The sequence below is a fragment of the Musca autumnalis genome, unplaced genomic scaffold, assembly GCF_047663935.1.
Source record: "Musca autumnalis isolate F117 unplaced genomic scaffold, ASM4766393v1 scaffold_4, whole genome shotgun sequence".
Lineage (NCBI taxonomy): Eukaryota > Metazoa > Arthropoda > Insecta > Diptera > Muscidae > Musca > Musca autumnalis.
Genome location: NW_027411977.1, coordinates 222074656 through 222088070, shown reverse-complemented (window position 1 = coordinate 222088070; position 13415 = coordinate 222074656). Strand labels below are relative to the sequence as shown.

General features: G+C 40.5%; 1 protein-coding gene across 1 annotated transcript in view; it reads right to left on the bottom strand.

The window, feature by feature from the left end:
* Nucleotides 1-1986: 1986 nt before the first annotated feature.
* The window catches only part of LOC141403255 (dipeptidase 1-like), a 69432-nt gene continuing 58003 nt past the window's right edge, over nucleotides 1987-13415 (bottom strand). The window contains exon 3 of the mRNA XM_073985440.1: nucleotides 1987-3161. Coding sequence (XP_073841541.1) covers nucleotides 2264-3161 — 898 coding nt within the window. The 3' untranslated portion in view covers nucleotides 1987-2263. The remainder of the gene's footprint in view (nucleotides 3162-13415) is intronic.

Here is a 13415-nt window from a genome sequence, read left to right as displayed (position 1 = left end):
GAAGTCTTCCAGTCTATAACAGTCGACTTCAGAAGTCTTCTTGTCTATAACTGTCGACCTCAGAAGACTCCCTGTCTATAGTAGTCGACTTCAGAAGTCTTCCTGTCTATAAAAGTCTATTGCAGAAGTCTTCTTGTCTATAACAGTCGACTTCAGAAGTCTGCCTGTCTATAACAGTCGACTTCAGAAGTCTTTCTGTCTATAACAGTCGGCTTCAGAAGTCTTCCAGTCTATAACAGTCGACTTCAGAAGTCTTCTTGTCTATAACTGTCGACCTCAGAAGACTCCCTGTCTATAGTAGTCGACTTCAGAAGTCTTCCTGTCTATAACAGTCTATTGCAGAAGTCTTCTTGTCTATAACAGTCGACTTCAGAAGTCTGCCTGTCATTAACAGTCGACTTCAGAAGTCTTTCTGTCTATAACAGTCGACTTCAGAAGTCTTCCTGTCTATAACAGTCGACTTCAGAAGTCTTCCTGTCAATTACAGTCGATTTCAGCAGACTTCCTGCCTATAACAGACGACTTCAGAAGTCTTCCTGTCTATAACAGTCGACTTCAGAAGTCTTCCTGTCTATAACAGTCGACTTCAGAAGTCTTCCTGTCAATTACAGTCGATTTCAGCAGACTTCCTGCCTATAACAGACGACTTCAGAAGTCTTCCTGTCTATAACAGTCGACTTCAGAAGTCTTCCTGTCTATAACAGTCGACTTCAGAAGTCTTCCTGTCAATTACAGTCGATTTCAGCAGACTTCCTGCCTATAACAGACGACTTCAGAAGTCTTCCTGTCTATAACAGTCGACTTCAGAAGTCTTCCTGTCTATAACAGTCGACTTCAGAAGTCTTCCTGTCTATAACAGTCGATTTCAGCAGACTTCCTGCCTATAACAGACGACTTCAGAAGTCTTCCTGTCTATAACAGTCGACTTCAGAAGTCTTCCTGTCATTAACAGTCGACTTCAGAAGTCTTTCTGTCTATAACAGTCGACTTCAGAAGTCTTCCTGTCTATAACAGTCGACTTCAGAAGTCTTCCTGTCAATTACAGTCGATTTCAGCAGACTTCCTGCCTATAACAGACGACTTCAGAAGTCTTCCTGTCTATAACAGTCGACTTCAGAAGTCTTCCTGTCTATAACAGTCGACTTCAGAAGTCTTCCTGTCTATAACAGTCGATTTCAGCAGACTTCCTGCCTATAACAGACGACTTCAGAAGTCTTCCTGTTTATAACAGTCGACTTCAGAAGTCACTCTGTCTATAACAGTCGACTTCGGAAATCTTCCTGTCCATAACAGTCGACTTCAGAAGTCTTAATGTCTATAACAGTCGACTTCAGAAGACTTCCTGTCTATAACAGTCGACCTCAGAAGTCTTCCTGTCCATAACAGTAACATTCAAATGCAGAAGTTGTTCGTCGAGACATTTTACTGTTAGCTTCAGTTTTGTTTTTACATTCCTTCGTGCTAGCTAAAGCAAAAATTTAGGAAAAAATTCCTTAAATTATTTCCGAAATTTCCTCCCCTCCATCTATAATAAAATTATGACTTGAAAGTAATAATACAAATTCTCAATACAATATTTCAAATGTGTTTTAAGTATTAATTTAATTTTATATAATTTTGAAAATCACAGATTTCGAATGATTTTTTTTTGTTTTGTTTTAAATAAAAAGTTTTCTTTTATATTTCAATACTTTTTTTCAATAACTCTTATCATATTTCACTAGTAGAGACAATTACATTATGCTCTATCTCTCTCTTTCTCTCATCGTCATCTCTCATCTTCAATTCTTATATGAATTTCTATAATCAGTGTTTTCAGTGTTCTGTTGCATATCAAAGACTTAACTCTAACCATTATTTCATGCATTACCATGTAATGCATTTTCATATATATAGCGCTGGGTAATCAAATATGTGCGAGTGATTACCAGTTACCTCATTACAAATACCTCGCCTTTAACTTGTTTTCTATCTAGAAATTAAATTTCAATATCTCTAATTGTTGACCGACTTCACCTTGAGTCAGGATTTCTGATTTCTTTGTTTGATTATTCGTTCCAGTTTCTAGTGAGGACTCTCCTCTAGTGGCCATCCATGAGGGTGGGGCATTGAGAGAATGGCCAACTGTGTGGGGGTCATGTGATTCTTCTGGGGGATTTTGATTCGTTCCCTGGGCATGGGTCTCATTGTGTTTATCCTGCTCCTCTTCATGATGCCAAAAATTGGCATAACGTGTTTTACGTACCACCGCTTGGGCCTGTGGTCACGATGCCATGTAGGCACATTGACTCTTTGGCTGGGCTACCGTCTGTTCAATTGGCTGTATGGCAGCCCGTTTCCAATAGTCTCGAACATTTTCCACTGTTTCCATGATACGCAAGAAATTCTTACCAGCCAACATGGCAATGTCCTCTTCACTCCAGTTGGGATCTTCCAGTAGGGTTGCCAGCAGATCGGGATATTTGGAAACATCTTCCAGTCCAATGGGAGGTAACTCAATGCTATCATAACCAGCCCCCAAACCAATGTGTTGTATACCAGCAATTGAGCGTATGTATTTAATGTGATCCACCACATCCTTGAGCCGAGACTGCCTACCACAGGCCACATCTTCCGAATCAAAGCTTATCATAATTAGCCCACCATTTTCAGCCACCAAGCGTAAGATGTCATCTGGCACATTGCGTGTAGAGTTACACAACTGCCGCGCTCCTGAATGGGAGAAAATCACAGGAGCCCTTGTTGCCGACAGCACATCCCTGGCGGTGTTATCCGAACTGTAGGACAAGTCAATCATCATTCCCAGTCGATTCATCTCCCTTATTATCGCCTTGCCAAATTGCGACAACCCAGCATCAATGGCCGTTGAGCTTGACCCAGCCCACGAGACATCACATTTATGGGTTAAACTTAAGTAACGGGCACCCAACGAATAGAAGGATCTCAACACCCCCAGCGATGAGCCAATTGCATGGCCACCCTCAATACCAATCAGTGATGAGATTAGTCCTTGCCTCTGGGCCATTTGAATGTCTTTTGATGACTGCACCAATACTGTGTCCTGATGATACATGTCTGTTAGGCGCCTGATTATGTCGATTTGTTCCAATGCCAATTGGACAGCATCCAAGCCCTGGGCTTCGCATGGCACATAGGCTGACCTGTAACGAGAGGGAAAAGAAGAAGCAGAGAAGAAAATAAATTTACAAATGTTTGGTCATTAGTTGCAGTTGTTGCTTGAAAGGTGCAGCAGAAGAACGAGAGGAGGACAGGCATTACTGATAAATGCAAATTTGTCTTGTCTTTCCGTTTTTCCTTTCAGTATGCCTATCCTATCTATTGGCTTCCGCTGTTGTACGATAAAAATAGAAATTATTGCAAACACTTTTGCTCCAGTTTGATTAAATTGGCATTAGTTTCGTGTCATAAATATTTATGTACAAATGTAATGTTATTGTTGTTGTTGCTGGTATTTCTTGTGTTTAGTTTGAATTTGAATTGGCAAAGGATGAAAAGAACGAGGTTTGTTTAGGAAATGAGGGAAAAGTTGAAAGAACATTTTGTCAACAACAACTTAAAACAATTTTGGGAATACATCAGAAGTGGACTTTTCTAGACAGGAAGACTTCTGAAGTCGACTGTTGTAGGCAGGAAGACTTCTGAAGTCGACTGTTGTAGACAGGAAGACTTATGAAGTCGACTGTTATAGACAGGAAGACTTCTGAACTCGACTGTTATAGACAGGAAGATCTCTGAAGTGGACTGTTATAGACAGGAAGACTTCTGAAGTCGACTGTTATAGACAGGAAGACTTCTGAAGTCGACTGTTACTGACAGGAAGACTTCTGAAGTCGACTGTTATAAACAGGAGGACTTGTTGTAGACAGAAATACTTATGAAATCACCTGTTATAGACAGGACGACTTCCGAAGTCGACTGTTGTAGAAAGAAATACTTATGAAATCACCTGTTATAGACAGGAAGACTTCTGAAGTCGACTATTGTAGAAAGAAATACTTATGAAATCATCTGTTATAGACAGGAAGACTTCTGAAATCGACTGTTATAGACAGATACACTTCTGAAGTCGACTGTTATAGACAGGGAGACTTCTGAAGCGACTGTTATAGACAGGAAGACTTCTGAAGTCGAGTGTTAATGACAGGAAGACTTCTAAAGTCGGCTGTTATAGACACGAAGACTTCTGAAGCCGGCAACTATAGACAGGAAGACTTCTGAAGTCGACTGCTATAGACAGAAAGACTTCTTAAGTCGGCTGTTATAGACAGGAAGACTTCTGAAGTAGCCTGCTATAGACAGGAAGTCTTCTGAAATCGACTGTTATGGACAGGAAGTCTTCTGAAATCGACTGTTATGGACAGGAAGACTTCTGAAGTCGACTGTTATAGACAGGAAGACTTCGGAAGTCGACTGTTATAGACAGGAAGACTTCTGAAGTCGACTGTTATAGACAGGAAGACTCCTGAAGTCGACTGTTATAGACACGAAGACTTCTGAAGTCGACTGTTATAGACAGGAAGACTTCTGAAGTCGACAACTATAGACAGGGAGACTTCTGAAGCGACTGTTATAGACAGGAAGACTTCTGAAGTCGAGTGTTACTGACAGGAAGACTTCTAAAGTCGGCTGTTATAGACAGGAAGACTTCTGAAGTCAACTGTTATAGACAGGAAGACTTCTGAAGTCAACTGTTATAGACAGGAAGACTTCTGAAGTCGACTGTTATAGACAGGAAGACTTCTGAAGTCGACTGTTATAGACAGGAAGATCTCTGATATCGACGGTTATAGACAGGAACATCTCTGAAGTCGACTGTTACAGACAGGAAGACTTCTGAAGTCGACTGTTGTAATGTCGACTACTATAGACAGGAAGACTTCTGAAGTCAACTGCTATAAACAAGAATACTTCTGAAGTCCACTACTATAGACACGAAGACTTCTGAAGTCGTCTACTACATACGGGAAGTTAGTTTCTGTAGAAAAGAAGACTTCTGAAGTCTATTATAGACAGGAAGACTTTTGATGTCGACTGTTATAGACAGGAAGACTTCTGAAGTCGACTGTTATAGACAGGAAGACTTCTGATGTCGACTACTATAGACTGGAAGACTTCGGAAGTAGACTACTATAGGCAGGAAGACTTCTGAAGTGGAGTACTATATACAAGAAAACTTCTGACGTTGATTGTTATAGACAGGAAGACTTCGGAAGCCGACTACTGTAGAGAGAAAGACTTCTTCAGTGGAATACTTCTGATGTCGACTGTTATACACAGAAAGACTTCTGAAGTCGACTGTTGTAGACAGGAAGACTTCTAAAGTCGACTGTTTTAGACAGAAAAACTTCTGAAGTCGACTGTTATAGGCAGGAAGACTTCTGAAGTCGACTGTAATAAACAGGAAGACTTCTGAAGTCGACTGTTATAGACAGGAAGACTTCTGAAGTCGACTGTTATAGACAGGAAGATTTCTGAAGTCGAATGTTATAGACAGGAAGACGTCTGAAGTCGACTATTACAGACAGGAAGACTTCTGGAGTCGCCTGCTTTAGACAGGAAGACTTCTGAAGTCGACTGTTGTCGACAGGAAGACTTCTGAAGTCGACTTTTATAGACAAAAAGACTTCTGAAGTCGACTATTATAAACAGGAAAACTTCGACTGTTATAAGCGGGAAAACTTCTGAAGTCGACTACTATAGACAGGAAGACTTCGGAAGGCGACTACTGTAAACAGGAGTACTGTAGGAATATGCAGGAAATATGCAGGAAAACTTCTGAAGTCGACTGTTAGACAGGAAGACTTCTGAAATCGACTGTTATAGAGAGAAGACTTCTAAAGTCGACTGTTATAGACAGGAGGACTCCTGAAGCCGACTGTTATAGACAGGAGGACTTCTGAAGTTGACTGTTATAGGCAGGAAGATTTCTGAAGTCGATTGTTATAGGCAGGAAGACTTCTGAAGTCGACTGTTATAGACAGAAAGACTTCTGAGGTCGACTGTTATAGACAAAAAGACTTCTTAAGTCGGCTGTTATAGGCAGAAAGACTTCTGAAGTCGGTTGTTATAGACAGGAAGACCTCTGAAGTCGACTGTTATGGACAGGAAGTCTTCTGAGGTCGGCTGTTATAAGCAGGAAGACTTCTGAAGACGACTGTTATAGACAGGAAGACTTCTGAAGTCGACTGTTATAGACAGGAAGACTTCTGAAGTGGACTGTTATAGACAGGAACACTTCTGAAGTGGACTGTTATAGAGAGGAAGACTTCTGAAGTCGACTGTTATAGACAGGAAGACCTCTGAAGTCGACTGTTATAGACAGGAAGACTTCTGAAGTCGACTGTTATAGACAGGAAGATTTCAGAAGTCGACTGTTATAGACGGGAAGACTTCTGAAGTCGACTGTTATAGACAGGAAGACTTCTGAAGTAGACTAGTATAGACAGGAAGACTTCTGAAGTCGACTATTATAGAGAGGAAAACTTCTGAAGTCGACTGTTATAGGCAGGAAGACTTCTGAAGTCGACAACTATAGACAGGAAGACTTCTTAAGTCGGCTGTTATAGACAGGAAGACTTCTTAAGTCGGCTGTTATAGACAGGAAGACTTCTGAAGTCGACCGTTATACACAGGAAGACTTCTGAAGTCGACTGTTATAGACAGGAAGACTTCTGAAGTTGACTGTTATAGACAGGAAGACTTCTGAAGTCGACTGTTATAGACAGGAAGACTTCTGAAGTCGACTGTTATAGACAGGAAGACTTCTGAAGGCGACGGTTATAGGCAGGAAGACTTCTGAAGGCGACTGTTATAGGCAGGAAGACTTCTGAAGTCGACTGTTATAGACAAGAAGACTTCTGAAGTCGACTGTTATAGACAGGAAGACTTCTGAAGTCCACTGTTATAGACAGGAAGACTTCTGAAATCGACTGTTATAGACAAGAAGACTTCCGAAGTCGACTGTTACAGACAAGAAGACTTCCGAAGTCGACTGTTAATGACAGGAAGACTTCTGAAGTCGACTGTTATAGACAGGAAAACTTCTGAAGTCGACTGTTATAGACAGGAAGACATCTGAAGTCGACTGTTATAGACAGGAAGACTTCTGAAGTCGACTGTTATAGACAGGAAGACTTCTGAAGTCGACTGTTATAGACAGGAAGACTTCTGAAGTCGACTGTTATAGACAGGAAGACTTTTGAAGGCGACTGTTATAGGCAGGAAGACTTCTGAAGGCGACTGTTATAGGCAGGAAGACTTCTGAAGTCGACTGTTATAGACAAGAAGACTTCTGAAGTCGACTGTTATAGACAGGAAGGCTTCTGAAGTCCACTGTTATAGACAGGAAGACTTCTGAAATCGACTGTTATAGACAAGAAGACTTCCGAAGTCGACTGTTATAGACAGGAAGACTTCTGAAGTCGACTGTTAATGACAGGAAGACTTCTGAAGTCGACTGTTATAGACAGGAAAACTTCTGAAGTCGACTGTTATAGACAGGAAGACTTCTGAAGTCGACTGTTATAGACAGGAAGACTTCTGAAGTCGACTGTTATAGACAGGAAGACTTCTGAAGTCGACGGTTATAGACAGGAAGACTTCTGAAGTCGACTGCTATAGACAGGAAGACTTCTGAAGTCGACTGCTATAGACAGGAAGACTTCTGAAGTCGACTTTTATAGACAGGAAGACTTCTGAAGTCGACTGTTATAGACAGGAAGACTTCTGAAGTCGACTGTTATAGACAAGAAGACTTCTGAAGTCGACGGTTATAGACAGGAAGACTTCTGAAGTCGACTGCTATAGACAGGAAGACTTCTGAAGTCGACTGCTATAGACAGGAGGACTTCTGAAGTCGACTGTTATATAAGACTACTGAAGTCGACTCTTATAGACAGGAAGACTTCTGAAGTCGACTGTTATAGACGGAAGACTTCTGAAGTCGACTGTTATAGACAGGAAAACTTATGAAGTCGACTGTTATAGACAGGAAGACTTCTGAAGGCGACTGTTGTAGACAGGAAGACTTCTGAAGTCGACTGTTGTAGACAGGAAGACTTTTGAAATCGACTGTTATAGACAGGAAGACTTCTGAAGTCGGCTGCTAAAGACAGGAAGACTTCTGAAGTCGACTGCATAGACAGGAAGTCTTCTGAAGTCGGCTGTTATAGACAGGAAGTCTTCTGAAGTCGGCTGTTATAGACAAGAAGAAGTCTTCCTTCTGAAGTCGACTGTTATAGGTAGGACGACTTCTGAAGTCGACTGTTATAGACAGGACGACTTCTGAAGTCGACTGTTATAGACATAAAGTCTTGTGAAGTCGATTGTTATGGACAGGAACACCTCTGAAGTGGACTGTTATAGACAGGAAGACTTCTGAAGTCGACTGTTATAGGCAAGAAGACTACTGACATCGACTTTTATAAACAAAAAGACTTCTGATGTCGACTGTTATCGGTCAGGAAGACTTCTGAAGTTGACTACTATAGACAGGAAGACTTCTGAAGTTACCTCTGAAGTCGACTGTTATAGGCAGAAAGACTTCTGAAGTCGACTGTTATAGACAGGAAGACTTCTGAAGACGGTTGTTATAGGTCGAAAGACTTCTGAAGTCGACAGTTATAGACAAGAAGACTTCTGACCTCGACTTTTATAGACAGAAAGACTTCTGAAGTCGACTGTTATGGGTCAAGAAGACTTCTGAAGTTGACTACTATAGACAGGAAGACTTCTGAAGTAACCTCTGAAGTCGACTGTTATAGACAAAGAGACTTTTGAAGTCGGCTGTTATAGGCAGAAATACTTCTGAGGTCGACTGTAATAGACAGGAAAACTTCTGAAGTCGATTTTTATAAGCCGACAATTTTCTAAACTTGACAGCATTAGGCCGAAGCACTTCTGAAGTAAAACTCTTAGATTGGAAGAGCTTTAAGCTAGGCTGGTACAGGCTGAAAGACGTATGAAGTTCACTCTTTTAGGCCTGAAGACTTCTGAAGTCGACTTAATAGGACGAAATACTTCTGAAGACGACTGTTATAGGTCGAAAGAGTTCTGAAGTCCACTGTTCTTTGCCTGAAGACTTCTGAAGACGACTGTATTACCCCAGAGGATTTCTGAAGTCCCAAGTTATATGCGGAAGAATTCTAAAGTAGAATGATATAGGAATAAACACTTCTGAAGTCGATTTTACGTCCGAAGACTTCTAAAATCGAGTTTTAGACCGAAAGACTTTTGAGGTCGATAGTTATTGGTCGTAGGAATTCTGAAGACTACTGTTTTAGTCCGGAAAACTTTTGAAGTCGGCTGTTATAAGCCGAAAGGCTTCTAAAGTCGAATTTAATAGACCAAAAGGCTCCTGAAGTCAACAGTTGTTGGCTGGAAGACTTTTAAATTAGATTCTTTTAGGCCGAAAGACCTCAATAGTCGAGTGCTATAGGCAGGAAAACTTCTGATGTTGACAATTTTAGAATAACAGGCTTTGGAAGACGATTCATATAGGCAGGACGACTTCTAATGTGAAATGTTATTGACTGGAAGATTTCTTAAATTGACTGTGTTAGTTCCGAAGGCTTCTGAGTTCTCTGCTATAGGGAGGAAAGCGTCTGAATATGAATGTTATAGTTAGGAATTCTTCCGCTCCTGCTCGTCTATAAATAGTGGCCTACGTTCATGTATAAAAAGACTATCAGTATCTCTTCTATAAAGGGAAGCCGTCCATATGTAATCGCTTCCTTCAGCTCGTCTATAAAGTCTTCCTAACTCATCTATATAGACTGCTTTCGGCTCACCAGCAAAGACTCCCCCATAAACAGTTGCTTAATTCATCTATAAAGGCTGTTAGAACTCCCTTTAAAGATTCCCTATTGGCGCGGATCCTATAGCTGTAACTTTTATTGTGTCTCTGTGTATGGTATATTTGTATGTAGCTTTATATGTTGTTGATTTGCATTCAAATCTGGTTTTCCATTTATTATCTCACTTGCCATAGATTTGTTCATGATTTGCCCTTAGGGCGATGGACACCTGGCTCAGAGCTCTCAAACTAATGGCATGAAATATTCTGTTATTGTCGTTGCTGTTTCAATGAAAATCTGGGCGTATTGTTGTTGTGTTGTACATTTCTCAAATGGCCAGTTGGCACAAAATATTTTGCCCCCACCCCCTTTTTCCCTACACTTTCACCACTCTATCGCTGCCATGACAGGAATGCATGTAACTAAAATCACGTCGCTTTTTTTTGGTGTTAAACTAGCGGAAAATTGTCAACGCCTATTTGTAAGTCGCAAGAGGAGGATATTTTCACAGCATTTCAATGAATAAATCAAAATAAATTGAAAACAATAAATTGGCGGATTTTGAAAATTGAATTAACAAATGAAATGTCGACAGGAGTTTGTTTGGAATTTGAATAACAAATTATTGACTAGTGAAACGGACTACGAATGAATAGGGAGAGGGTGTGGGAAAGGCTCCATTGTCATGGATTTGTGAAGTGAGTTAATTGAAAATTTAAACAATTTGTTGGTCGAACTGTAATTGGTTTTGTTATGGATTACAAATTGCGATTAATATTCTGAAATATTTTTCTTTTATCTTTGAAATTGAAATAATTGAACAGTTTCATCACGAAACTCAATCATGAAGATGATGAGTTTTCATTTAACGCTTCAGTTGTGGTGAATATTTGAAATATTCTGATAATGGTGGGGGCTTCTGTTAATGATGCGTGGTTTTAAATATTCCAACGCAAACGTGACCCATTACTGATTAGCTGACGCGGCCCATTGCTTAGGCGAGCAGATGGGAGCCTAGCAAAATAAAAATTCCTATGGGTGAGCTGAGGGGAGTCTCTATACACAATGTAAAGGGATTCGCTTCATATAAGCAGAATGCAGTCAAGTCATTCAATGAAAAAGGTTTGGAAAAAATAACTTCATGTGCGAGTTCTCCTAAAATTGCTTCTATAAATAGAAAACAATATTGCTAACGAACCACATAATGACCAATTTCATTAACTACGGGAACTACCAAGAAAATTCCACCCCGAAACAGTTTTTAAATGACAATAACAACAACTAACTTAACGTTCGTTCCAATTTCGTTATGAAATTTCCATTTATGAGCCAACATGCAATCACAAGTCGGCCATCCTCATTCTGCATTCAAATATGTTGCCTAATGAAATGTTCAGTTACACCTGAACACTTCTTCAACTTCCACTGTGCTGTCCTAGCAATTTAAGTTTCGTTTGTGTGCAAATAATTGTCTTGCAGGACAACAGACCTGGCCAGAACTGCATCATAAATGCTTATGAGAAGCAACCAACCGATGACGTTGCAAATTCTGAAATTATATTTACTCTGCCAACATTTGGAGTTTACAAAACTCAATAAGCCGAAGAAATATTTAAAATTACAGCCAGAATTGTTGTAAGGACTTGAGAGGAATTTGGAAGTATACGCTCGGACACCATGTGGTGTGGAATAAAGGATATGTATGGTAGATGGGAAGATAAACAAACAAGGTTGGTAATGAATGCAATGTCAAATGTTTGAAATTTTTAATGTTAAATTTTCCACAAAGAGAGGAAGAACGAGAGAGTGAGAAAAGTACACTTTGAGTCGAAGTCGAGAGAAAGACCCCTTAAATCCACTACTATAGACAAGCAGTCGACTGTTAATAACAGAAACACCTCTGCAGAATTCTTCAGAAGTCTTTCTGTCTGTAAAATACGACTTCAGTGGTCTTTCTGTTCCTAACAGTCGACATCAGAGGCGTTTTTGTCTATAACAGTCGACTTCAGAAGTCTCCCTGTCTATAACAGCCGACTTCAGAAATCTTCCTGTATATAACAGTCGACTTCAGAAGTCTTCGTGTCTATAACAGTCGGCTTCAGAAATCTTCGTGTCTATAACAGTCGGCTTTAGAAGTCTTCCTGTCTATAACAGTCGGCTTCAGAAGTCTTCCTGTCTATAACAGTCGACTTCAGAAGTCTTCCTGTCTATAACAGTCGGCTTTAGAAGTCTTCCTTCCTATAACAGTCGACTTCAGAAGTCTTCCTGTCTATAACAGTCGACTTCAGAAGTCTTCCTGTCTATAACAGTCGACTTCAGAAGTCTTCCTGTCTATAACAGTCGACTTCAGAAGTCTTCCTGTCCTATAACAGTCGGCTTCAGAAGTCTTCCTGTCTATAACAGTCGGCTTTAGAAGTCTTCGTGTCCATAACAGTCGACTTCAGAAGTCTTCCTGCCTATAACAGTCGACTTCAGAAGTCTTCCTGTATACAACTGCCGACTTCAGAAGGCTTTCTACCTGTAACGGTTGACTTCAGAATTCATCCTGTCTATAACAGTCGACTTCAGAAGTTTTCCTGTCTATAGCAGTCGACTTCAGAAGTCTTCCTGTTTATAACATCCGACTTCAGAAGTCTTCCTGTCTATAACAGTCGACTTCAGAAGTCTTCCTGTCTATAAAAGTCGACTTCAGAAGACTTCCTGACTATAACAGTCGACTTCAGAAGTCTTCCTGTCTATTACAGTCGACTTCAGAAGTCTTCCTGTCTATAACAGTCGACTCCAGAAGTCTTCCTGTCTATAACAGTCGACTTCAGAAGTCTTCCTGTCTATAACAGCCGGCTTCAGAAGTCTTCCTCTCTATAACTATCGACTTCAGAAGGCTCCCTGTCTATAACGGTTGACTTCAGAATTCATCCTGTCTATAACAGTCGACTTCAGAAGTCTTTTCGTCCACAACAGTCGACTTCCGAAGTCTTTCTCTATATAACTATCGACTTCAGAAGGCTTTCTGTGTATAACGGTTGACTTCTGCATTCATCCTGTCTATAACAGTCGACTTCAGAAGTCTTCCTGTCTATAACAGTCGACTTCAGAAGTCTTCCTGTTTATAACAGTCGACTTCAGAAGTCTTCCTATCTATAACAGTCGACCTCAGAAGTCTTCGTGTCTATAGCAGTAGACCTCAGAATTGTTCCTGTTTATAACATCCGACTTCAGAAGTCTTCCTGTCTATAAGAGTCGACTTCAGAAGTGGTCCTGTCTATAACAGTCGACTTCAGAAATCTTCCTGTTTATAACAGTCGACTTCAGAAGACTTCCTGTATATAACAGTTGACTTCAGAAGTCTTCCTGTCTATAACAGTCGACTTCCTGTCTATAAGAGTCGACTTCAGAAGTCTTCCTGTCTATAAGAGTCGACTTCAGAAGTCTTCCTGTCTATAACAGTCGACTTCAGAAGTCTTCCTGTCTATAACAGTCGACTTCAGAAGTCTTCCTGTCTCTAACAGTCGACTTCAGAAGTCTTCATGTCAATAACAGTCGACTTCAGGAGTCTTCCTGTCTTTAACAGTCGACTTCAGAAGTCTTCCTGTCTATAAC